Raw genomic sequence first — 24,716 nt, 5'->3', positions numbered from 1 at the left:
GCAAGTGACAAAATGGCCGCCCTCTGAGACTGGTAAAAAAACGGATGGATTTTGCGAAAATATCAAGTAATAAAATGACTGAATAAAACATAAAGAATTATATTATATTATAATTTGTGCATCATGATTTCATGCTGCAATCGAATTGATTGCACTTCTCCTTCCGTTGTACCTGCATTGACCACTGGGAGGCAGCGTCATTCTGTACAGTCGTGCAGACACACGAGGAGGAATGGACTATATGCCACGGAGGAGGCGGGACTTCCGACGTCCGGCTTTTCACCCATCAACTTTGTTTCCGGTTTGCGACGTGTGGGCCCGCGTCCCTTTGTGCCCCTCGGTTGCGCGTTCCCGTCGACGGGCGCGAGGCTGCGAGTGCGTAGTGTCTGTCTCAGTGTCCCAAGCATTTCAGATAGCCGAGACGCCCTCCCGCCGATGAGCGGAGGCGCGCGATTGAGGGGCGCATTAATCATGTATTGATGCAGATTAATCACACTATTAATTTTGACCGCAGATGATCCTTTAGCTTGATGGTTACGTTAAAGGTAGCGCAGATTTTGTTGGAGCAATAAACATAACTGCATGCATTTAATAAATGTTTGCTTATGACGTTCAGTATATTTTCCATTTCAAACTATTGGGGTCATTTTTTATTTATCTTTAATCATGCAAGCGATTAATTGATTAGAAAAAGAGGAGATGTGAAAAAGATAAGTGTGCAGAAGATTAAAAAAATGTTGACGACGTCCTCATAACATTAAATGAAAGATTTAATGTTAAAGACGAAAGATTTAACACATAACAGGTGCTCCTCAGATTTGGTGGGCAAAAAAAATGTGTCATGTTTCCGTTCGGTGGGGGGGATTGGGTTTTTGTTTGTTATGGGTGTTGTTGTTGTTTTTGTCTAGTGTTGGTGTATTTAGTCTGTTGTGTTTGTCCAGTCGGTGTGGGTGCATTGCCTATGTTATGTGTGGAAGTTCGTGCGTCTAGTCTTCGTCACAGCAAGTCAAGTCGAGGCAAATCAGGTCCTGTCATGTCACGCTCCGTTCCAGTCAGGGCGACCAGTCCACTCATGTCCCGTCCAGTCATGGCGACCAGTCATGGCGACCAGTCACACCATGTCCAGTCACGGCGACCAGTCCACTCACACCGCGACCAGTCTACTTGCATATCACCCAGTCATGGCGACCAGTCCACTCAAACCCGCCCAGTCATGGCGACCAGTCCACTCGCAACCCGTCCAGTCCCGGAGACCAGTCTACTCATGTCCTGTCCAGTCATGGCGACCAGTCTACTCATGTCTCATCCAGTCATGGTGACCAGTCTACTCACGCCTCGTCCAATCATTGCGGCCAGTCTAGTCACGGCGACCAGTCTACTCACGTCTCGTCCAGTAATGGCGGCCAGTCTAGTCACGTCCCGTCCAGTCATGGCGACCAGTCTACTTACGCCTCGTCCAGTCATGGCGGCCAGTCTAGTCACGGCCTGTCCAGTCATGGCGACCAGTCTACTCAATCCCTTCCAGTCATGGCGACCAGTCTACTCACACCCCGTCCAATCATGGCGACCAGTCTACTCACGTCTCGTCCAGTCATGGTGACCAGTCTACTCACGTCCTGTCCAGTCATGGCAACCAATCTACTCACGTCTCGTCCAGTCATGGCGACCAGTCCCGTCCCGCCCAGTCATGATTGTCTGCTCACCTTTCTCACTATGGTTAATAAAAGTATCACGCATTGCACTTGATTCCTGTTTCCCTGCATTTGGGTCCACGATCACTCATCCACTCACGTTCCCTCATGACAAAATGTTGATAAAAAAGCTTTTCAATTAAACGATTATTCGTGAATAATAAAAATTTTAAGATGTGATTAATCTGATTAAAAAATATAATCGTTTGCCAGCTCTAGTTGTTGACAATTTGCGTTCCCTAAAGGGTTGTAAAACCGCAACTATGCTAACATTAGCACATCGATGGCATTTTGTATGTATGCTAGCATTAAGCTAGTAAGGTCCGTTCATAAAACTTCATACAGTAGTTGTCTTTGTTTTGAATCCACAACACGTAATTTTCCTTGTTTCATGAAAACCAATCACACCTTGACATCCTCGATTACTTTTTTCTCAGCGATTCACAAACATTTGACGTTTGGCCTTGGTCGCCACGGTTACGCCAGCAAACACCATCGGGATTCAGAAGTTGACTGGCCCTCGGCCAGCAGCACTCCTCACAAGCAAGGTTCTAATAACAAGAAAAAGGAGAACATTGCGAGGGCGTGGAAGTCTTGTGGGAATGTTGCAGACGCTTGAAGTCGCCGTCGGGTCAAATCATTTCAATATCACGAGTTGTGCGGCTGCCGTTGAAGTCATGGGAACAATTAAAAGGCTCGCAAAGAGAAGAAAAATTCTCCTAAGTGGATTGTAATGAAAATCCTCTTTGCGCTCAAGCCGCAGTCTGTCCGCTTCTCATCCTGATTATTCTGATCCCGTCCGAAAAGCCGTTCTTCTTCTCATCCAATAATGTGGTCTCGTTGCACATTTGCCCACAATGACCCTTCTGCTTTTTCTATCGTGTGACATGAGTTTTTCCCAAACTCAACTATAGGGCCCGGTGATCACATTCTCGTGAACGATTCTCATGTGTGACCATGTGATCGTTTTAACCATATGATGATGTTAAAAACCATATGATAAGATGCAGGACAACCCCTTGACAAACCTTTAATAAGCATGTAATAACTATGTTATAACATGTAATAAGCATGTGACAAGCATGTCATGTGACAGGCATGTGCCGGTGTTGGGCGTGGTGGGTGCCGAGTCAGCAAAAAGAGAGGTCGCAAGAACGCAGGCATATGGCGATTCAAATAATCTGAGATTTCGTTTAAATCTTCCGAGTGGCGAGCGAGGCGGATGAAGATTAGCGTCCAAGTTAAAAGCTCAGCGCAGATCTGCACCCAAGTCCAATTTAAGTTGATGACGTTCTTCAACATTTGAGCTGGACTCAACTCAAGTGCTTCCAGGTTTCATGTCAGAGAAGGGACTGACCGCCAGTCAAGCATGTGCATAAAAAACAACAACAACAAAAACGGATGGGTCGCCAATCGATGCCCAGGCATATAAATACAAACAATGGATTGTCAGAGCGCATATAGATAAAAAAAATGGTTGGTGATTTGTCATCATGAGTCAATGTGTTACGACACAAAGACCAAAGAATTGATTGGCCGCCAATCCAAGTCGGCACCCATAAAACAAAAACTGGATCGGTTGCCGGTCCATGTCAGGGCAAGACCAAAAACGGATTAATCACCAGTTGATGCCAGGGAACATAAAGACAGAAAAAGGGGATTGGTCGCCAGTCCACATCAGTCAAAGAGCATACAAACAACAAAGTGGATTGGTCAACAGTCAATGTCAGGGTACACAGACAAAATGGGGATAGGTCGCTGGACCATGCCAGGTGAATGCAGACAAACGATTGATTGGTCGCCACTCGCCAGTCCACGGCAGCATAAAGACAAAAAAGCGGATTGGTCAATGTCAGGGCACACAGACAAAAAGGGGATAGGTCGCTGGACCATGCCAGGTGAATGCAGACAAAATATTGATTGGTCGCCACTCGCCAGTCCACGTCAGCATAAAGACAAAAAAGTGGATTTGGTCGCCTGTCGATGTCAGGGCACAGACATTAAATGATTGGTCGCTGGGCCATGTGAAGCCGCATAAAGACAACATTTTTTATTGGTCGCCAGGCCATGTTAGGGAACAACAAACGGATCAGTCACCAGGGCATAGGCGAACTCGCACCCCCGCGACCCTTGGGAGGAATAAGAGCTTCAGAAAATGGATGGATGAATGGATGTTTTCTAAAATAAAATGTTATACAGCAAATATATTTTATATAATAATTAGCTTTTTATGACTTCTAGTCCAAATAAATGACTATGAGATTACCCGGTGCTATTTATTGTTACTATTTGTAGTTGTCTGTGTGTGTGGTATTTATCGTGTGGTATGCTAAAGTGGTGCAACGGATCACAAAAGTCACGGTTCGATCACGAATTTGAGTCATGGATCGGATCGTTATTCGGATAAGCCAACAACAACAAAAAAGATAAATATTACTTTGTCTTCATTTAATTTGTAAAGCGCTTTTTCCATTAAATTAAGAAAATGTCTAATATAGCCGTTTAGGATTTAGGAACACAACTTTTAAGTGCAATATGAGGCAGAAACATTCTTATTTTTACACATTCTTATTTTTACACGGTTCATGTGTAAAATAAAAAGGTATTAATGGCTTAAAGTTGTGTTCCTAAAATCTAAACAGCTAAGTTTGACATTTTGAGTTGAATGTTTTTCTTTTTTTTAATGGGCAAATGTGTTTTGTAAAATAAATGAATACAAAGTTCTATTTATTTTTTTCAAAATAATAATAATAATAATAATAATAATAATGAAAATACCTCCACGTGCAATTTAAAGCACATTCCCTTCCTTTAAGCACGGAGAGTGAATTCCAAAGTAGCCTTGGTCCAGAATATTGAAAAAGAATGACAGTAGGTCATTACAGCTGTCTAACTTACCAGCCGGCAGCCAGACACTCGTTGTAGTGGTCATGCTAACAGCTAGCCGCTAGCCACTTGCATCGGACACTTCTGCCGTATCATACAATGGCGGCGTAATAAATGAGCAGTTTCTTAACATCCTCAATTAGCGATTGAACATGAGTTCGGGATAGCGTTATGTTGACGTTGGTCGCAACTACAATGTCAATCAACTATGATAAAGTAACGTCTAAAAGGGAAGTCAAGCTAGCCATCGCGCCACGACGTGGGCTAACTTCAAAGTAAAAGCGTACTAAGGCTATTTGCATTGCCGTCCATGTATGACTGCATTTGGTCAACTTTATTTTGAAGTTAGGCTTAGCGTGTTACGTTGAGTATGTTTCAGCAACCTTGACATGTCAGAATGGTAATCGACTGTGAATGCGCACTTTGTTTTAATTTTTTTAATTTTTGATCCGAACTGACCACAGATCAATGATGATCAGTTTTTTTGTTTTTTTTTGCCGTGGCTGTGGGGAGGGCTACAATCTACACTTTCGCCTCGGGGGGCTCCAGGTGTACGATGCAGGTTGGCGTGGGTTCGCTTCCCCGCCTGGGAGACCATGTTTGTATGTGTGGTGTTTGTGTGAGTGAGTGAAAAAAAATAAAAAATAAACTTTCACCTCGGGCCGCCCCTGTCAGTTGCACAATGTGTGTTGCAAACATGCTAACACGCGTCGCTAACTGCAACCAGGAAGCTCCCTGCTTAGATTCGAACCGTGAACCAATCGACTGTAAGGCAGATGTGCTAACCACTAGCCACCTGTGCCGCACTGGCTTCACTTTGTCCTTCCTTCTCTTCATCGTCTTCTTCTTCCTTCTCCGCGCACGCGCCCTACGTAGCGGAAGTAGGCGGTGCCTCCCGCAGGAACTAAGTACCACGAGCACGCGCACACGCCGAGGAGGAGGACGCGCGGAGGCCGCTGCCTCGTGAACGCCCTCTTGTCATCTCCCTCTTCCGTCCTTCATCCTCTTCTTCTTCCTCCTCTTCCTCCTGCATGATGGCGTCGGGCGCGGGAAGCTTTCCCGCCGGTGGGATGCTCGGTCGCCGGGTGCGCGCGCGCACGCCGTTTCTGCTGCTGTTGCTGATGCTGCTCGGCGTGCCCGCGGCGCGCGCGTCCTTCCAGCCTCAGGGCGGCGGAGAGTGTCAAGGAAAAACGTGCGCAGGTAAGATGATTATGATTATTCATAATTGTCATCCTTGTGACGGAGGAGGATGAAGGCTGCATGGTTTCCTCACACGGTGGCGCGCGTCCGCGTGCATGCTACCTGCTGCAGCCTCTCCTGGGGCGCGTGCACGTGACCGAAACCCCAACAATCCATCAGTAATGTGGCTTTGATTAACATCACATGTAAACAACATCAGAGGCCAAATGGAAAATAAATGGTGATTTGAAATGAGAAAGAAAAAAAAAAGTCCGACGAATTGTCACTGACACGTGCGTTATGATGACGTCACTTGACTTCATAGTCTGTCGGCATCTCATGAAGTCGAGTTTGAAAAGCGTCCACTGAATGTGAGCGGATGGCAAGTGGGCAGCGTCGGCGCACTGATCGTGTTGATGGCACATCCGCCTCGCAGGTGTCGGGGTCAAAGTTCGAGTCGAGTCTTCCATTCGTGGGTGGAGTTTGTGTGCTCAGACTTTGTTCAACATTCCAGATGGGCTTTGTGGAAAGTCAGGCGACCAGTCTATTTGTTGTCAATATGCCCTGATGTTGACTGGTGACCAGTCCATTGATTGTCTATAGGAAACAGATTGGCGACAAGTCTTTTTTTGCTTCATACCGGTCCTGACATTGACTGGCGACCAGTCCGTTGTTCGTCTATACTGGTTACCCTGAAACTAATTGGAGACCAATCCATTGTTTGTCTATATGTGCCCTGACAAACAGATATTCAACCAGTCATTTTTTGCTTAATGGTCCTCCTGAGTTGACTGGCAACGAGGCCCGGGACTCTTTGACTGTCTCACGGTTCGATTCCGATTTGTGGGTCTGCGATTCGATTCAGAATCGATATTTGATTCAGAACGATTTTAGATTCAAAATGACTAGATTGACAATGATTTCTGCTTCAATTTATAGAAATGCAAAGAATTGTCATGATCTACTCCAGTCTGACTCGCTAATGCTAATTACACGCTATGCTACTCGTGGCACTTTTATCACTCAAAAGAACGACTGTTCATGCAAAACGCTTCAGGAATGTATACAGAGAAGCATCTTAACATTAATCATCGACATATGTTCTTCCTACACTGCAAAAAAAACAAAAAACTTTTATTGGAATAACTTGATCTTGACTTTTTGCTTCTATGTGGCTACAACTTAACAGTGTATGAGAACGCGCGGAGCCACACTGCCCCTAAGTGGTCAAATCATGTACAACATGAACAGCGCTCCCAATAAAGGCGCACATAAACAAGGGCAAGACAGTATAAAATAATTGAAATAAAATAGATTTTGGGACATTTAAAAAATTGCGATTCTTAAGAGAATCGATTTTGGGCACACCCTTACTGGCGACCAGTCCATTTTTGTCTATACCCCGACAGATTGGCGACCAGCCATTTTTTGCTCGATAAGTGTCCTGACATTGATTGGCAACCAGTGAGTCCATTATTTGGCAATTATAATGTGCATTGTGCCCTGTCACTGACTGCATGGCGACCAGTCAATCCATTGTTTATTGACAAGATAACTGCCAACCTGTGCATCAGTTGTTGTTGGGTTTTTTTTGGGGGGGGGGGGGTATTAAAACAGGCCAAAATGCAGATGTCAAGGCAAAAGGCAATTTGCTTACTTTTTGAGGTTGAACTACATATGAAGTGAAAGAGTAAAAAGTGTGCCAGCAATGCAGTGGCGACCAGTCTAGGGTCAACCCCATGATTTTAGGAGCAAATTGAATTTAGGAGAGATATTGCGATTTCAATTTGATTCCTGATTTTCTTCAAATCAAGCTACATTGCAAATACTCATAATACAAACATGAGAACTTCAAAACAATAAAAGCTATGACAGTAATAATAGCCAACTCTTTTTTTTTAAGCAACATTTTTTCACATTTTCTACAAATGTACATGTTCTTTGTATAATATTACAGGTATAATGTAACCACAACAAGAAAAAACACCAACGTACAAGACAAGCTTGTGGAAAATGGTTTGCTTCTCTACAAAAAAAAAGTGTCAAGTCGTGGAAAGTGGAAAAAAGCCAATTTTAACTTGGCCGGCCGCCCACACCGGCCGGCTCAGGTCAGGAAACAGGACAATGCTGCCACATAGTGGTTGGAGGTCAAATAAACATCACTTAAACACGGGGCTCCTACAAATAGCCATTCTAAAAGTATGAACATGAGAATGGAATGTATTTCTGATTGGGTTGATTAAATGTGGAAAGAGAGAGAGACAGAGAGAGAGAGAGAGAGAGAGAGAAAGAAAGAGAGAGGGAAAGAGAGAGAAAGAAAGAGAGAGAGATTGCACCCCTCTTATGGCTGTTTTACAATTAGGAATAGAAAATTGCTATATTGGGATATAAACCGAAATGCTTTCATTGTTTTTTTGCGGGAATATTTTGTGTACCAAAGTATATGTTTTTAATTAATAAAAAAAATGTAAACGTCACAAAAATCTTGGCTTTGTTGCTGTTCAGGCGTGTCGGAGAAGAAGAGCGACTTGCGGGCATGCGACCAATCCACGTGCCGCTTCGGGGGCGTGTGCAGAGACGACGACTCGCAGATCAAATGTGTTTGTCAGTTCCAGGTGGGTGACGACCAATCGCAAACACCGTCGCCCAACCCGTCCATCCATCGGCGGATGATTGACAGTAGTTGACCTGGGCTGTCACTTTTGTTGCATTCACTGTTTTTATATCAATATGTATTCATTCATTAAAAAAAAAAAAAAAACTACTGGGTTAATCAATTGTAATTTAATTATAAATAAAAATGTAAAAATTTGAATGATTTTTTGTAAAAATGTTTTGTTTACGTTTCATTGTTTTTTTTTTTATCAGGTTTATGTTCATATCTCATATGAAATACAATAACTAGTTCGGTGATTTATTATCAAAATAATAAATCATTTAAATCATTATAACTTAATTCATTATAAATACAATTTCGAAATGATAATTATTTTATCGGTAAAATAAATATTTGGTATATTTCACATTGTTTTTTAATTTGGTTTAAATTTACGGAAGCGTACATTCAGGTGGGAAAAAAAGCGCATTTTTTTCTGAGTAATTTTTGGGGGGACTTAGTTTTTTGAGTACGTGTAAATACAATTAATAAAAAAAATGTTTTAGTGAATATTTTTTCCCCTGTTTTTCTGAGTAATTTGGGGAAGGAGGGGGGCTTTGTTTTTTTTTTGTATATTTTCTGTCTTGAATATTTTTTTTCTGTTTTTGTGAGTATTTTTTTCTGTTTTCAAAAATATTTTCTTTTCTGTTTTTCTGAATAATTTTTCCTGCTTTTATGAATAATTCCCCCCGTTTTTCAAATTTTTGTTTCAGTTTTTCTGAATATATTTTTTAATAATATTCAAAACAACACCCAAAAAATATTTCACGAAACAGAGAAAAACATTATTCAGTATTCAATAAAACTGAAAAAAATAATAAATAAATTAAAACAATTAGTCAGAAAAACAGGAGTGATTTTTTTTTTTCAAGTAAATGCAATACGCTTCTGTATACAGTTTACGAAATTCGCCATTTAAATAAATGGTTAATACATTTATTGTAAATAAGGTAAAGAAGTAATAGTAAAATAATGTAACATTTGGATAATTATAACTAAATTCATTACAAATACAAGTGTTTTATTTATTATTACGATGCCCAACTTGCGGCAAGTGTAGAACGACACAAAGCCTCGAATAAATACACGTTTCCGTCCGTCCGTCCGTCCGTCCGTCCATCGGGCTGCGTACATACGTCCTTCTCAGTCTGTGTATTTTTACGAGCCTTTGCATCATAAAGCTTTGTGCGAACATGCGGCCAAAGGTGGACATCGCCATGGACGGGAATTGACGATTAACGGAAGTGACCAGAATATTAAATTAAAATGATTTCATGACTAGGATTGACTTTTTTTTGGGGGGTATCAGATAGTGTCAATGTTGTGTTTTTGTGACTTCCGTGTTTTTGTGGCGTCTCAGTGTCACAAGAAGTACGTTCCGGTGTGCGGCTCCAACGGGGACACGTACCAAAACGAGTGCTACCGGCGCCAAGCGTCCTGCAAGCAGCAGCGGATCATCTCCAGGGTGGCGCACGGGCCTTGTTCTGACGGTCGGGCTTCTCTTTATTTTCATCTCTTTGCCTATCGCAATCACAACGTTGGAAATGGCATGATATTATTTCATCATCGTTTTAAACAAAAAAAAACAACGAAAAAGACCCCCTGATGATCTTCATAACGTTGTTCAACATTGACTTTTTTTTTTCTCATTCACAGATCCTGGCTCCGGTTCTGGAGATCCAGGCGGTGAGTTAATCGTACTTTTGTCCATTTTTCAAATATGTTTAAAACTAATGAAAACAAGTGATAACACAGAGCAGCCAAAATATTGTGCTAACTTTAACGCTACAAAATTAGAGCTCTGAAATGAGCTTTTTTTTAGAAATATTTGGATAAACACAAACAGCATTTTTTTTTCAAAAGAAACATGTAACATTTTCATGAAGTAAATAAATGTTAACATTAAGTCACAGTGTCCCGTTACGGGTCAACTATTTTTATAACTGAGAGCTACTCATGTTGTCCTTGAGGCTAGCTAGTACACGCTGGCGCTGTTTTTTGTGTGTGTGTGTACTCCCTCCTCCGTGGCTAGCTTCTCACCCTTTTCCTCACTGCTAGTGAGGACAAAAAAAAAGTTGATTGGAGGCAGTTAACTTGAAAATGGCGACTGATTTACTCAACTCAAGCAGCAAAACCGCCAATCACACTGTGCCCTGCTTAGACGTTTAGAGCTCGCGAACGGTGATAGCCATTATTGTAACGTTGACTTTTGAAAACCACGGTAAACCAATGAAAGCGGTTATCAGCCCAGTAACATGAATGTCAATTAGAAGAAGAAAAGCATTGAAAAAGGAAATTGAAGAATAGAATGAAATAAGCCAATGCGCTTTGACGTTAAATGACTTGGAAAAAAACGTTGAGTCGTTTTGGCTTACCAGCAAGACCAGGACAAGAAGACGGCAAGAGCAGCAGATTGTGTGAGCAAGTGCTGAGGTGTCAAATCCAGGTCCAGAAGGGAAAAAGTGGGCAAGTACTGGCAAAGTGGCAGGTAAGCATTTTACGTGCTGATTGAGTCGAAGCACCTGCGGTTGAAGACAAACTGTGGCAAGGTTTTTTCCTTCCCGGACCTGGATCTGAAAATACAAATGGCAATCTTGACTCATTTCAAAATGTTGATTTTTTTTTTTTTAATTCTTAGTCAATTGACATCCATTTAAATTTCTAACAAAACGTTCAGGGAGCTCTCAAGGATATCAGTACGTCTTGGAAGGGAGGGGGGCAATCCTGGTCCTGGAGGGCCGGAGTCCTTTTGGAGGTTTCTCACTTCCAACACAAGCTGATTCCAATCAACAGGATCGTTATCAGGCTTATGCTGATGAGCTGATCATAAATCAGCTGTGTTGGAGAAGGGCACCATGCAAAACCTGCAGGACTCCGGCCCTCCATGCCCACTTCTGTCTTAGAAAGTTAATTGGAAACTTAACCATAGCTCTCTATAGTTTTCTAAAGTAAGTTATTTTTTCTCCTAAATAAAAAAATACCAGAAATTTTTAACTTTCACATTTCTTTTGTTTTATTGTCGAACAAAAACAAAAGATTCAGAAGGTTCCCAGGGTCAGCAGGATCTCTTATAAAGTTCACTGAAATTTTAAATAAATAGTTCCCTGAGATTAAAATTGTCATGTGGGAACGTGAGTGGTTGAGGGATGGTGGACCCAAAAGCAGCGAAAGAGGAATCAGGTGCAATGCGTGGAACTTTAATTAACCAGAGAGAAAACGGTGAGCAAACAACCTGGACTTAATGGCTGCACAGGACGTGACAAGACTGGTCGCCATGACTGGGCAGGATGTGACGAGACTGGTCGCCATGGCTGGGCAGGGTGTGACGAGACTGGTCACCATGACTGGACAGGACGTGACCAGACTGGTCGCCATGACTGGACAGGACGTGACAAGACTGGTCGCCATGACTGGACAGGACGTGACCAGACTGGTCGCCATGACATGACAAAACTGGTCGCCATGACTGCACAGGACGTGACAAGACTGGTCGCCATGACTGGACAGGATGTGACAAGACTGGTCGCCATGACTGGACAGAACTGGTTGCCATGACTGGACAGGACGTGGCAAGACTGGTCGCCATGACAGAACAGGACGTGACAAGACTGGTCACCATGATGTGACAAGACTGGTCACCATGACTGGACAGGACGTGCCAAGACTGGTCGCCATGGCATGACAAAACTGGTTGCCATGACTGGACAGGATGTGACAAGACTGGTCGCCATGACATGATAAAACTGGTTGCCATGACTGGACAGGACGTGACAAGACTGGTCGCCAACTCTGGACAAAACTGATTTCCATGACTGGACAGGACGTGACAATACTGGTCGCCATGACATGACAAAACTGGTTGCCATGACTGGACAGGACGTGACAAGACTGGTCGCCATGACTGGACAGGATGTGACAAGACTGGTCGCCATGACATGACAAAACTGGTTGCCATGACTGGACAGGACGTGACAAGACTGGTCGCCATGACTTGACAAAACTGGTTGCCATGACTGGACAGGACGTGACAAGACTGGTCGCCATGACTGGACAGGACATGACAAGACTGGTCGCCATAACATGACAAAACTGGTTGCCATGACTGGACAGGACGTGACCAGACTGGTCGCCATGACTGGAGAGAACTTACAAGACTGGTCACCATGACTGGACAGGATGTGACTGGCCCTGATTTGACTTGACTTGTTGTGACGAGGACGAAGGCTTGATGCACGAACTTCCAATGCAATGCACCCAACCCGACTGGACAAACAAAACAGACTAAATACACCAACAGTAATGAGACACACCCATAACAAAGAAAAACCAACCCAACCCCCACAGAACCGAAACGTGACAAACATGTTTTTAGATGTACCTTATACCAGTTGTCAGATCTTAAAAAAAGGCCGATACCGATATTGGTCAAAATGCCCAATTATCGGTCTATTCCTAATAAAAAGAAGGGTCGTTGATCAAAACATGCAAAAGAGATCTCGATGGAGATGGTTGGGGGCAGGTAAAAAAAAAAAAAGTGCCTCTTAGCCTCTGGCTGCTTTCCCACCCCTGCCCGATGTCCTCGTCTTGCACCTCCAGCCGCGTGAGCACTTTTCCCATTCTTTGTTCTTGTTCTTCCTCCCAGGTGACGAAGAAGAAGGTTCTGCCTCGGACGGGATCAAGAAGAGCAAGTGCAGCACGTGCAAATACGGAGCGGAATGTGATGAAGACGCGGAGGACGTATGGTGAGACGCGACGTCCGTGCAAAATCCACGACGCTCGACAAAAAGATCGTAAGACCTGACAAAAGACTGCCAGACCAGAACGAGATCACAAACCCTGACACAGATCCGGCGACCGAACAAGATCACGAAACCTGACAAAAACCAGAAGATCCGACAAAGACCGTAGCACTGATAGGAAAGATGACCATGACACCCACAACCCCCCCCCCCCCCACCCGATCCCCCCCACCCACCAGGATGCTCCCTCTTGTGGCTGCAGGTGCATCTGCAACATCGACTGCAGCGGCCACAACGAGAACGCCGTCTGCGCCACGGACGGCAACTCGTACAACAGTCCGTGTTTGGTGCGAGAGGCGTCCTGCATGAAGCAGGAACAGATCGACGTGGAGCACCTGGGCAGGTGTCGAGGTCGGCAAAACCTTCATGTCCGCGCTGACAAAAATGGCCGCTTTTCAAATTCCATTTTCAATTCAAAAAAACATTGCATTCTTTAAAGGAAAAAGAAATGAAAGGACAGAAAGTAACAATTAAACAAAAATCATTCAATAGAATGACTTGTACTCATGATATTTTTTCCAGAAATTGTGCTTTTATACATTTTTTAAAATTAAAACGGACTGCCAGGAGTTTTTTTATAATCCAGATTGTTCCACAAACTTTTCAAACTCAACTCAATTGTATACGTCAACTGTATTTACATTTTTAATGCCTCTGGACATCATATTTGGATTATTTGAATGCAATTCAAAGCATTTCTGTCATGACCTTTAATGTTTTAACTCATTTTCTCCCAAAGACGTAATTATACATTGTTGTTGTTTTTTTAATGCTAGAGCATACAGAAGGCTTTGATGCAGCCTCTGACCTGAAGAGAATGCTTGAAGAAATGATAGTTATCACAACAACGGCCAGCAGGTGGCAGCAGAGTATAAGAGATCAACCCACAGATTTGTAAATAATGATGAAACTCAGCTATATTCTAATGCTAATTGCTGCAAAACGGAAACAGATAGATTTTTTTTCCCCTGATGAAAGAAGAGACTCGAATCTTTTTTTTGGTAGCTTCCATGTTTTTATAGCAATAGAACACAATATTCTGCGCACCTTGCAAAATCAGTCCACGGTCCGCAGGTCAAGATTGGGTTAATAATTAATACAGGAGAAGCCGCCACTTCATTTTTGGGGGATGGGAAACAAGGCTCACTGAAAATTGCAAATAATTGGGGGCTTGGGTTCAAAAAAAAAATACGGAAAATTCTTGTGCACTGTGCTGCCTTCCTGAAACGGAACCCCGTGTCTCCTGTGGTCTTTTTCTCGCTCGCCAGCCGACAAAGACAAAGCGGGCAGGAAGGACGACGGCAGCCCTTTCAAAGTAAACGTCCTCGGTAAGGCCCGCCGGGGCGCTGCGTGGCGATGACATCACTTCCCGTGATCACGTTTTTCTCGGTTTGGTCAGAAACCAAAGGACTGGAGCACGGAGACGGGTTCTACGCCGGAACGGCAAACAGTTGCAGCGACTCGCACCTGGGTTTTTGCCTGCACGGACGCTGTGAAATCCACTACAACATGCCCACCTGCAGGTGACGCCGCTAACTCATTGTGCTAACCACTATTAGCAATGAAATGTCTTCCCGTGTTGTTTGTTGAGAGGAACGAAAGAACCTTGCAATCGTGCCATTTGCACTGCTCGGGGGGGGGGCAGATTTAACATTTAAATGTATTTATTTATCTGTTCATTTTTCTGGCTACCATCTTGCCTGTGTCCCACAAAACAGCTTTCACGTTTGTGTGTTCACTATGACAACAATTCTCACTGCATAGAGTGCACTATGTCGTAGAGCTGTCAAAAGGAATCAATTAATCGACAAGTCATCGATTATCAAATTAATCGATTTTAATAATCAAGTAATCGTTTGGAGCCATTTTTGAAGTCAAAATGGTCCAAATCCCAAATTATAACAAAAATATTGAGATTTTTTTTTTTTTTTGTAAATCCGGGACTCCGCGGGTGCTGAGCCGTGAGTATGCAGAGGTTGACTGTAGTTTGTCATACCACTATTCACCACCAGATGGCAGACATTGCTTAGTTGCGCTTGCACGGGGTCTTATACTGCCCTCTATACTATAATAATAATATTTTTTTTGTAGATTGGAAATGATATGCAGAACCTCAATAAAATTTTGAATGATTAGATTTTTGTCACCCCAAAAAAATTCAATCTTGCATATAATTTCGTTTTGTGGTTGAGCACTTTTGTGCTGTTAAGTCAAGTCACGTTTATTTATAGCCCTTAATCACAAAAGTTGACAAATATGAACGACGACAACAACATGTTCTTGAATGATTATTATGCACTGGAAAAAAAACATAGTATGTGATCATTTTTTTGGTTTGCTTCTTTTACCAATGTGGCAATGCTGAAAAATTGTGGCCCCCTCCAGCCTTAAAGTTGCCCGTCCCCTGATCTCGGTCCTCTACGTAAGCTATCGGACTTGTCAAGCTGCGCGTGTGGCGTGTGCAGGTGCGAGTCGGGATACAAAGGCGTCCGCTGCGACGAGCTTCAGGACTTCAACGTGCTCTACGTGGTCCCCAGTGGCCAGAAGCTGCATTACGTCCTGATCGCGTCGGTTATCGGCGCCGTGCAGATCGCCGTCATCGTCGCCATCGTCATGTGCATCAGCAGGTACGCCGCACGCACTCGCCCGCTACCCACCTCGCCACCGCGCTCCTTAACCAACTGGCTTTGCGTGTGTGCGTGTGTGCGTGTGCGTGTGTGTGTGTGCCCCCATCAGGAAATGCCCAAAGAACAACCGCGGCCGTCGACACAAACACAACCTGGGGCATTTTTCTGCAGACACTAACTCTCGGATGGTATAGCCCCCTTTTTCCTCCTCCCTTCTTCTTTTTTAATGTTTTAATTTATTTTTTGGAAGACGCGCCCGCGTCGTGGTCTCGGAGAAAAAGACGAGCGTCGGCTGCCTTATTTCTTCGTCTTTTTGCTCACCGCCCTTGAGCAACTTTGAGGAATGTTTCCGCATCCTGCGCTCGTATTTTGGAGCGTCGGGAATGCGGACGACGACCAAATGAAAGACTCTTGATTACGAAATGTCTTACAACGCTAATAATAATAATAACAACGATGACGGCGACTTATTTCTGATTCTCATGATGTCATCGTAGTCGTTCCATTGGACTTGAGTTGGCATGACAACCGCTGTAACGTGTTTCCCGTGTTGCCCTTTCAGCAAACGCACAAACGGTAGCTTTCATTTCACCCCAGTTTCATTTACACACAGTTACTTTCAGCTGGCTTATTGGACCTTTATTTTGAAAGTTTCTATGGAAATTGTCTGCCTACTTCCTTTACTTTGAAGGCTGCTACAGGAAGTATGAGCCTTCTTCAAAGACAGCTTCCTTTATTTATTTTGAAGGCCACTAAGAAGCGTAAGCCTTCTTCATTTTATTTTGAAAGTTTCTACGGGAAGTGTCCGCCTGCTTCCTTTACTTTGAAGGCTGCTACAGGAAATGCCAACATTCCTCCTTTAATTTATTTGATCTTTTTCCTTTACTTTGAAGGCTGCTAAAGGAAGTGTCTGCTGCATTATTTTCTTTGAATGTTTCTACCAGGGGTTCTCAAACTTTTTGGGTCCAGGGACCCCTTACAGGGACCCCCGCATAATTCTAACGGTAATTAAACATAACTACGTGTAGCCCTAAATGTCCATCCATCCATCCATCCATCCATCCATCCATCCATCCATCCATCCATTTGCCGAAGCGCTCATTCCTCACAAGGGTCTCGGGGGTGCTGGAGCCTATCCCAACTGTCTTCAAGCAGTAGGCTGGGTACACCCTGAACTGGTGACCAGCCAATCACAGGGACGGACAACCATCCACATTCACAATAACACCGAGAGACAATTTAGAGTGTTCAATCAAGCTGATCAAGAACGTCTTTGGAATGTGGGAGGAAACCGGAGTACCCGGAGAAAAACCACGCAGTCACCAGAATGTCATATTTTAATGGTTGAATTAAAAAAAAAAAAGCCTCATCCTAATAGTAAACCTTTTGTAGATAGATACCTTTATTCGCTAAAAAACAAAAACAAAAAACTTTTCTGTCCAAATAATTGCCCCCGGTTTCAGGGATCGCAGTTTGAGAACCACTGGCTTAGACGACACTGTGAGAGTTTGGATTTTTTCATGAAAGCAAACTAGTTGTGTTATTTTTTTCCAACACACTTAGATTAAACGTATTTATATGTTGTTGTTTTTTTTTATTTGTTGAATGATAGAAACATAAAAAAGGTGAAATGTGTGACATTTCATCAAGAAGAAAGCAAAGTGAATGTGACGCCGACAGCTAATTGAAACAACACGTTTGTGGAAGCAGCTAAACAAAGCAGGCTAATGTGCTAGCCTAGGTTGCTAAAAGTGGTGAATGACAACATTTTGAATCACGCGTTACGCTGGATATAGCTGAAGCGCTAACCGCTGCCTGGCTACAAAAACAATTCTTCACTGGCTTTGTTTTGGTTAGCATGTTTGAGCTAACGAGGCTAAGCAGCCGCAAGTGTCGAAGGCTTCGCGCGTCGGAGCTAACCGCTAAAACTTTTTTTAACTCGCTTTATTTTGGCTAGCTTGGTCATGCTAGTGAGGCTAACACGTGCACACAACAGACATAGACACACAAAACACAAATACAAATGCAAACACATGCGTACATCGACACACAAACACACACGCTTTGATTTCAAGCTTACTCTCAGGCCATTTGCGCCTTTAGCTTAGCAAGCTAACATGTTTTTTTTTAGTTTTTGGTTGTTGTTATTGGCCAGCACAAATGTTTTCAGGTTTCTTTTTGTTCCACGAGAGCCAAAGTGACAATCACAAAACATTTGTCAGCGTCATCATGAGTAGTTATTTATTTGTGGTTGAAAAGGAAACGATTGTAGTGGTGATGTCGTGTCGCGTAGCGCATTAGCATAGCATGTAGCAGCGTAGTGGCGGTGAAGGGGCGGGGTCACGAAGGAAGTGATAAGTCCGAAAACTTGTCTCACGGTTGTCATTTTATTTTGATGATCATCACCAGCACCCCCAACCCCAACCCCAGCGGCAGCGGCCCCCTCCCTCCGTGAACGTTTGTCTTGTCGTGACTGGTCGTCTCAACGTGACTTTAATGTGTTAACGTGATGCATGTCAACTTTGAATAAAAACTTGTGGGGGTTTTCAACAAAATATCGCACAAATGGTTTGGTTTTGTCTCGTTTTGTTTTATAACGCCAAAATCTGCATTTTTCTACTACTTGAAAATTCGTTCACCTTCATGGGATGAGGCAGTGTGCAGAAATGTGAATATAGAAACAGACCAGCAAACACGTGCAAAATGAAGGGGGACATGTTGCGCAATCTCACAGTAGTTGGGTTTCCGTAGTCTTCAGTAATGTGCAAATTGGTACTGGAAAAACAGGAGAGAGAAAAACAACAACCCTCAAATACCGCAAGTAAGTTTTTATGTTCTTACGAGGTAGGAATTGTACTTTATCCAAATTGTGGAAATGTCACTTTTATTTTGTGAATGGAAACCCAGCGAGCAATGACGTCTGCAAGCTCGGTCGTTGTTTTCATATGAATTGAAATTCTTGAAAATATCTGTTTTTATTGCGCGGCAATTGGGAGTCGATCGGCTTTTTTTACCATACCTCACTTCCTGCGTGTTCAAATATGGTCATGTGCTGCGTTGCTGGCTCAGAACTTGAACTCACTGGTAACGCTTACGCTGTCATACCGGAAGACGCGGGTTCGATCCTGGCTCACCTCACTTAAAAAAAAAAGAAAAAAAAAGAGTCAATCATTGTTTTGCTTTATTTTCTAGGCATTCGTTCAAATATGTTATGTATAGCATCTTTGAGTCAGAGTTTGGGCGTGGGGGGGGAGGGGGGGTCATGCATGTGCACACGTATGTGTGTGTTTCTGTGTGTGTGCGTGTGTGCAGTGTGGAATGAGAGGAAGGGTCATCACATGACATTTTTAATTCTTTTGGGTGGGGCAGGATTACCACTGTAAATTTAGACTTAGTAGCGTGTGTGTGTGTGTGGGGGGGGGGGGGGGGGTTGTGTGTTTGTGTGTTTGTAGTTGTCTGCCAATAGTTTGATGTTTTGTGCACCAAACAGGAAGTCGTCGTGACTTAAAAGTTGTTACTAAAATAAAAAAAATACTGTAAGATAAATAGTCATGATCTGCGCAAGTTCTCCCTGTCGGATGAGCCGTCGCATTCCTGACAAGTCAAAGCCCCAACGAGATCCTTTTGGACCGCAAGTCTTCCCAGAATAAACCAGCCAGTCAAGTCTTTGGACACTTGGGAATTCTACCGAGTTGGGTGGCGGGGGGCCGTCTTCAAGAAGGCATAATGTGTTTAACGTGAAACTTGTTGACGTAAACGTCGGCCAGCTGTGAGCTTGTCCTACGCCTCAGAATGAGCAAATAGTGGACCAAAAAGGAAGACCAATCCCAGCAGGACTTGGACATGGAGGTCTATCGTTCTCAAAGTTGTCGAAGTGTCTCCTTACCCTTACTGGAGTTTTTTTTTAGCTACCGGCCTCACTGCTGGATGCTTCTGACAGAACGGGATCACGTTCCCTTTTTTTTTTTAAAGAGGGGTGGCGGGGCGGAGTTTCCCTCTTTTTCCTGCGACCAGTCCTCCCTGTGGGTCAGTGGACTCGGATCTTTTTGAAGCCCAAGCATTGTTCCCCCGTAGACAGAACCTTCTATTCCAGAGCCAGTGGACTTTTCTCCCCAAAGCCAAAGACTTCTTCCCTAAAGCCAGAACTTTCTAAGTTGGAGTCTTCATCCCAAAATCTGAGCCTTCTTCATCCCAAACCTGGTGTCTTCATCCTGAAATCTAAAGCCGCCTTCATTAAAAACAGAACCCGCTACCCCATAACCAAAGCCTTTTTTCCGAAAGCCAGAACCTTTGACGCTATATCGAGAACTTTCCATCTGAAAGCCAGACTCTTATCCCTCAAAGCCGGAACCTTCTCCAAAGCCGGAACCTTCTTCCACAAAGCAAAAGCCCTTTTTTTTCCCCCCGAAAGCAAAAAGCCTTTTTGATCCCCAAACCCAGATTTGTCTTCCCCAAAAGCGCCGGAGCCTCTGCAATCTTCACAGAAGATGGATCAGCACAAGTACGGCGCTCAGGAGAAGCTGGAGATCGTGGGGATGGAGGACGAGGAGGGAAAGCCCATCAGCGCCCTGAGCATCCTGTCCCTGCTGGAGCGCGTGGCCGGAATCATCGACAACGTGCAGTCGGGCCAGCGCCGGATGGAGGAGCGCCAGCTGGACCTGGAGAACAACATCCGCGGCATCCAGGGCGACGTCCTGAAGCTGGCCAAGGAGCACGCCGACGCCAGCGCCTGCCTGGACAAAGTGCTGCAGAAGACGCGCAAAGTCAGCGCCAATGTCAAAGACGTGCGAGCCCGCGTGGAGAAGCAGAACGGCCGGGTCAGGAAGGTCGAGAGCGCCCAGGACGAGCTGCTCACCAGGAACAAGTTCAGAGTCGTCATCTACCAGGTCGTGAGCACGCTTTCTATCATTCCCCGACGTGCTTCTTCACACTTCGCTTGCTGTGCTTTCTCTTCTTCTTTAAACCTCGCTTCATCTTGTTCCTTATCTTCTACGCGTAACTTTTCTCTTCAAATATTTTGGTCCTGTAAAAGTGTGAGCAGGATTTCAAAACAAAAGCAATTATTAGGCCCTGTAGATGGAAAATAACAATTACTCTGAAAGGTTTCAAGTGTCAACTTTCAGTAGAATCCGTCCGTCTTCTGATGCTTATCCAGGGTCGGGTCGCCCAGACTTCCCTCTCCCCAGCCACTTCGTCCGGCTCCTCCGGGGGGATCCCAATATGTTCCCAGGCCAGCCGAGAGACATAGTCTCTCCCCCCGTGTTCTGGGTCGTCCCCAGGGTCCCCTACCGGTGGGACATGCCCAGAGCACTTCTCCAGGGGAGGTGTCCAGAGGGCATCCGAACCAGATGCCCGAGCCACCTCAACTGGCTCATCTCAACGTGGAGGAGCCTCCCGGATGACTGAGCTTCTCACCCTATCTCTAAGGGAGAGCACGGACACCCTGCGGGAGAAAAACCCCATTTCAGTAAAAATGAATTTCTGGTAGAAAACCGCTAACTTCCAGTGAAACCTCCAGCAGAACTTGTAGGCCGACCAGCAAAACCTCCAATTGTACTCTCACTAGAACGCCCGGTGGAAGTCGATGGAACCTCGAGTACAACCTCCAGCAGAACTCAGTAAAACTTTAAATTTCAACTTAACAGAACTAACATTAGAACCAGTTGAACTTCTTTTAGGATTGCCACTTGAATTTCTCGTAAGAATGTCCAGAGAGAAACTCGGTGTATACCTTTAGTCGATGTACACAAGAACTTCCCGACAAACTTGGTAGAATTTCCAGTACGACATCCGCTCCAACTTCTATCCTTCTGTTGAACTGACTGTCCAAAGGTCCAAAGTTGTAATATTTAGTTCGGATTATTGTGACTTGTGGAGGTCCGCACTCTACCGAGTGACATTGGAAACACTTTGTACTTTTTTTTGAATGAGCTCATCTTTAAACAGAACGGAGAATTTCAAACATTCCTTCTTTTGATTTTCCTCAAGTTGTTAGCGGCGAGTGTAACCGGAGCTCAGCCAGCAGCTGCTGACAGTCATTGACAGCGAGTCCTATTCTGAGACCCCTGGCACCTCATGCCTGTCCCCCAAGCTCGCCACTACCACCACCTGCTGTCTACCGCACTCACCATTTGACAGCATAGCCAATCACAGGCCAGGAAACAGCCGCGATCAAAAATCTTCATACAACTATGACGGGCTTGCTCAACGGCGTCCGGCGCCGAGGCACAGAGATGGCGCGTTCAGGCTAGCCATTAGCATTGAAGGCAACAGTCACTGGCAATGTTATGCTAGCCTTTAGCATGTCAAGGTTACTGTTCAGCCTACGGCATTAGTTACGCTGCCCACAAGAATTTCAAGGCTAGCGATTAGCGTTGAACCCGCAAGAATTTCAATTTCCGCATTTGTGTTTGACCGAGAAGGCTCATTCCTCGTTACTGCTGTGGTTTCCGCAGGGCGATGCCGAGGTCCCGTCGGTGGCCGTCACCAAGAGCCCCAAAGGGGGCCTGGATGCTCTGGAGCTGGAGCCCGATTCCTACGACGTCCCCGCTGACCTCTCCTCAGACGAGGAGTACCTGAGCGTGGAGGAGGCGGACCCTTCCCGGACAGCGCGGTTCAAGAAGTCCATGGTGAAGAGCACTGAGACCCTCAAGGCGGCCTTCTCGAAGGAGAACATGAGCAAGACCAAAGGCAACCTCGGCACCAAGTTCCACAACCTCGGCGAGAAGGTGATGCCGCCGGAGCGCCGCGAGAAGATGCACCAGGCCGGGGAGCGCCTCAAGCAGAGTGGCGAGCGCCTCAAGGAGAACATCGCCAAGAAGGCGCCCACCAAGGAGAACTTCAAGATCAAAATCAAGAAGGAGCGAGCCGTGGCTGAGGGCCAAGAGGGCGCCGATGCCGACGCGGATGCCGACGCGGAGGCGGAGGCCGAGGTCGAGGTCGCCGCTGCTGCCCCCCAGTCCCAACCCCAGCCTGCCTACACCGAAGTTGTTGCGGAAGTCAAGAGGGAGGGGCCGGTAGAGCAGGCCACTGCCGCCAGGAAAGCCGAGCTCGAAGAAGATTACGGGAATTAGATGCCCCCGTGATGGTGAAGAGTACAGGAAGTAGACAACCATTGCGGTGAGATTACAGGAAGTAGAGCACATTTACGGGGAAATAACATGAAGTAGACCGCCATTAAAAGGAAGCAGACCACCATTATGGGAAGATGACGTGAAGTGGACCCCCCCATTGCAGGACGTAGACCACCATTATGGGAAAATTACAGGAAGTTGAGTCCCATTATGGGAATTAGACCACCATTACCAGAACAACAACAAAACAATTGCAGTGATGGATGACATACAACAGAAAACATTTACAGAAAGCGGACTGACAGGAAGTAGAGCCCCATTACAGGAAGTAGACCAACAATACCCGATTTAAAGCCCAAGTAGAGTGATGACATAAATCAGATGACATTTACAGGAAGTGGACTCCATTCAAAGGGGGCAGACCCCCATTACAGTCAGATGACAGGAAGTGGACCTCCAATACAAGAAGTAAAAGCACCATAACAGGAAGTAAACACAGGAAGTAAACCACCTTTACAGGAAGAGAGCTGCTCTGTGAATGGCCCAGGACGCGGTGGTTTTTTTTCTTCTTTTTTTTTTCTTTTTTTTTTTTAAAGTGGTAACACCTGCTGGCCGCTTTTCAGGCTTTGCAGCTTTGGACCACATTTATACATGCCAACACGTTCACGTAGGAATCTTTTTTTTAATCATGCACGGATGATGACAAGGGTGACTTTGGGTGGTTTACACGTTTAACATTAAATTACACACAATAAAAAAATTCACTTTTGGTGGTTTGTGCACATGATATCGTATTAAAAATGGGACTTTTAAGTGGTTGTGGCACATTATAACATAAAATGTCACTTTTGGTTATCATTACGTGGATGGAAAAAGTCAAAAGGGGCTTGACATCATGATTGACAGCTGTTTTGCAATCAATTGATGACTTCTGGAAATGATGACGTCAAAAGTGTGTGTGTGCGTGTGAGTGGGTGAGTGCGTGTGAGTGTGTGGGTGAGAGAGAGAGAGAGAGAGAGAGAGAGAGAGAGACAACTTGACTTGTTACGTGCACTGTGTGGTTGTTGATGTAATTGTAAAGTCAGTGTTAGGTCGCCCCCTCGTGGCCTTATTTGGTGATGCACTCAACCACGTGTTAGCTGAGTTGGACGTAAAAAAAGAATAAAGGGATGGAATTTGAGACTCTTTTTCTCTCTCCTTGTTTTCATTAACATTCCATCATCCGGGGGCGGGGCATATGACTTTAAGATTGGAAAGATTCGATTAGATCTGCAAAGTAGTCAGCGTCAATATTATTTTATTTGATTTTTTACATTTATGTGCTTTAACTTTTAAGACGGTAAAACCACTCATCACATTAAATAGACTTTTCTCAGACATGCATGAACATTTTCTCACATTTCTCTCGTTTAAACACCCTCAAAGCTCAAGATTTGGAAAAATAGGTACACTACTGTAAAAAAAAACAAAAGCATACGAAATGGCACTTTAAAAAAAATCTGCAAACAGTGAGACTGTGAAAGGTGAATCGTGTTACAACGAGGATCGAGGGACCCCGGTCATTTCAAAATGTTTTATTTTATTTTTTTCTGGAGAGCTCAGTATTGGTCATTCGGTAATTTTACCGATTTGACATGTCATCATTATTGCTCTCTTTTTTATGAATTTTTTTTAATAAATTTTTATTTTGTATGTGGGTGAGTGTGTGTGTGTGTGTGTGTGTGTGTGTGTGTGTGTGTGTGTGTGTGTGTGTGTGTGTGTGTGTGTGTGTGTGTGTGTGTGTGTGTGTGTGCGTGTGCGTGAGT

At 44.4% G+C, this 24,716-nt stretch overlaps 2 protein-coding genes across 2 annotated transcripts; both read left to right on the top strand.

Annotated features, from left to right (window-relative positions):
* The first annotated feature begins 5,468 nt into the window (after nt 1–5,468).
* LOC147180443 (tomoregulin-1-like) lies at nt 5,469–18,442 on the top strand. The gene is made up of 10 exons (XM_086075904.1): nt 5,469–5,777; nt 8,262–8,371; nt 9,773–9,902; nt 10,069–10,098; nt 13,055–13,154; nt 13,414–13,562; nt 14,480–14,539; nt 14,611–14,734; nt 15,677–15,838; nt 15,948–18,442. Exons 1-10 carry the CDS (start codon nt 5,609–5,611, stop codon nt 16,030–16,032), a joined length of 1,119 nt encoding a protein of 372 aa, XP_085932030.1. The 5' UTR covers nt 5,469–5,608; the 3' UTR covers nt 16,033–18,442.
* Nucleotides 18,443–19,285: 843 nt separating this feature from the next.
* On the top strand, nt 19,286–24,096 carry cavin4a (caveolae associated protein 4a). Its single transcript, XM_086075891.1, has 2 exons — nt 19,286–20,724; nt 22,294–24,096. Exons 1-2 carry the CDS (start codon nt 20,326–20,328, stop codon nt 22,909–22,911), a joined length of 1,017 nt encoding a protein of 338 aa, XP_085932017.1. The 5' UTR covers nt 19,286–20,325; the 3' UTR covers nt 22,912–24,096.
* The last annotated feature ends 620 nt before the right edge of the window (nt 24,097–24,716 follow it).

The sequence above is a fragment of the Leptonotus elevatus genome, chromosome 1, assembly GCF_054856555.1.
Source record: "Leptonotus elevatus isolate MCC_2025b chromosome 1, RoL_Lele_1.0, whole genome shotgun sequence".
Lineage (NCBI taxonomy): Eukaryota > Metazoa > Chordata > Actinopteri > Syngnathiformes > Syngnathidae > Leptonotus > Leptonotus elevatus.
The sequence above is the reverse complement of the archived record's forward strand: the minus strand, read 5'-3'. Positions and strand labels throughout refer to the sequence as shown.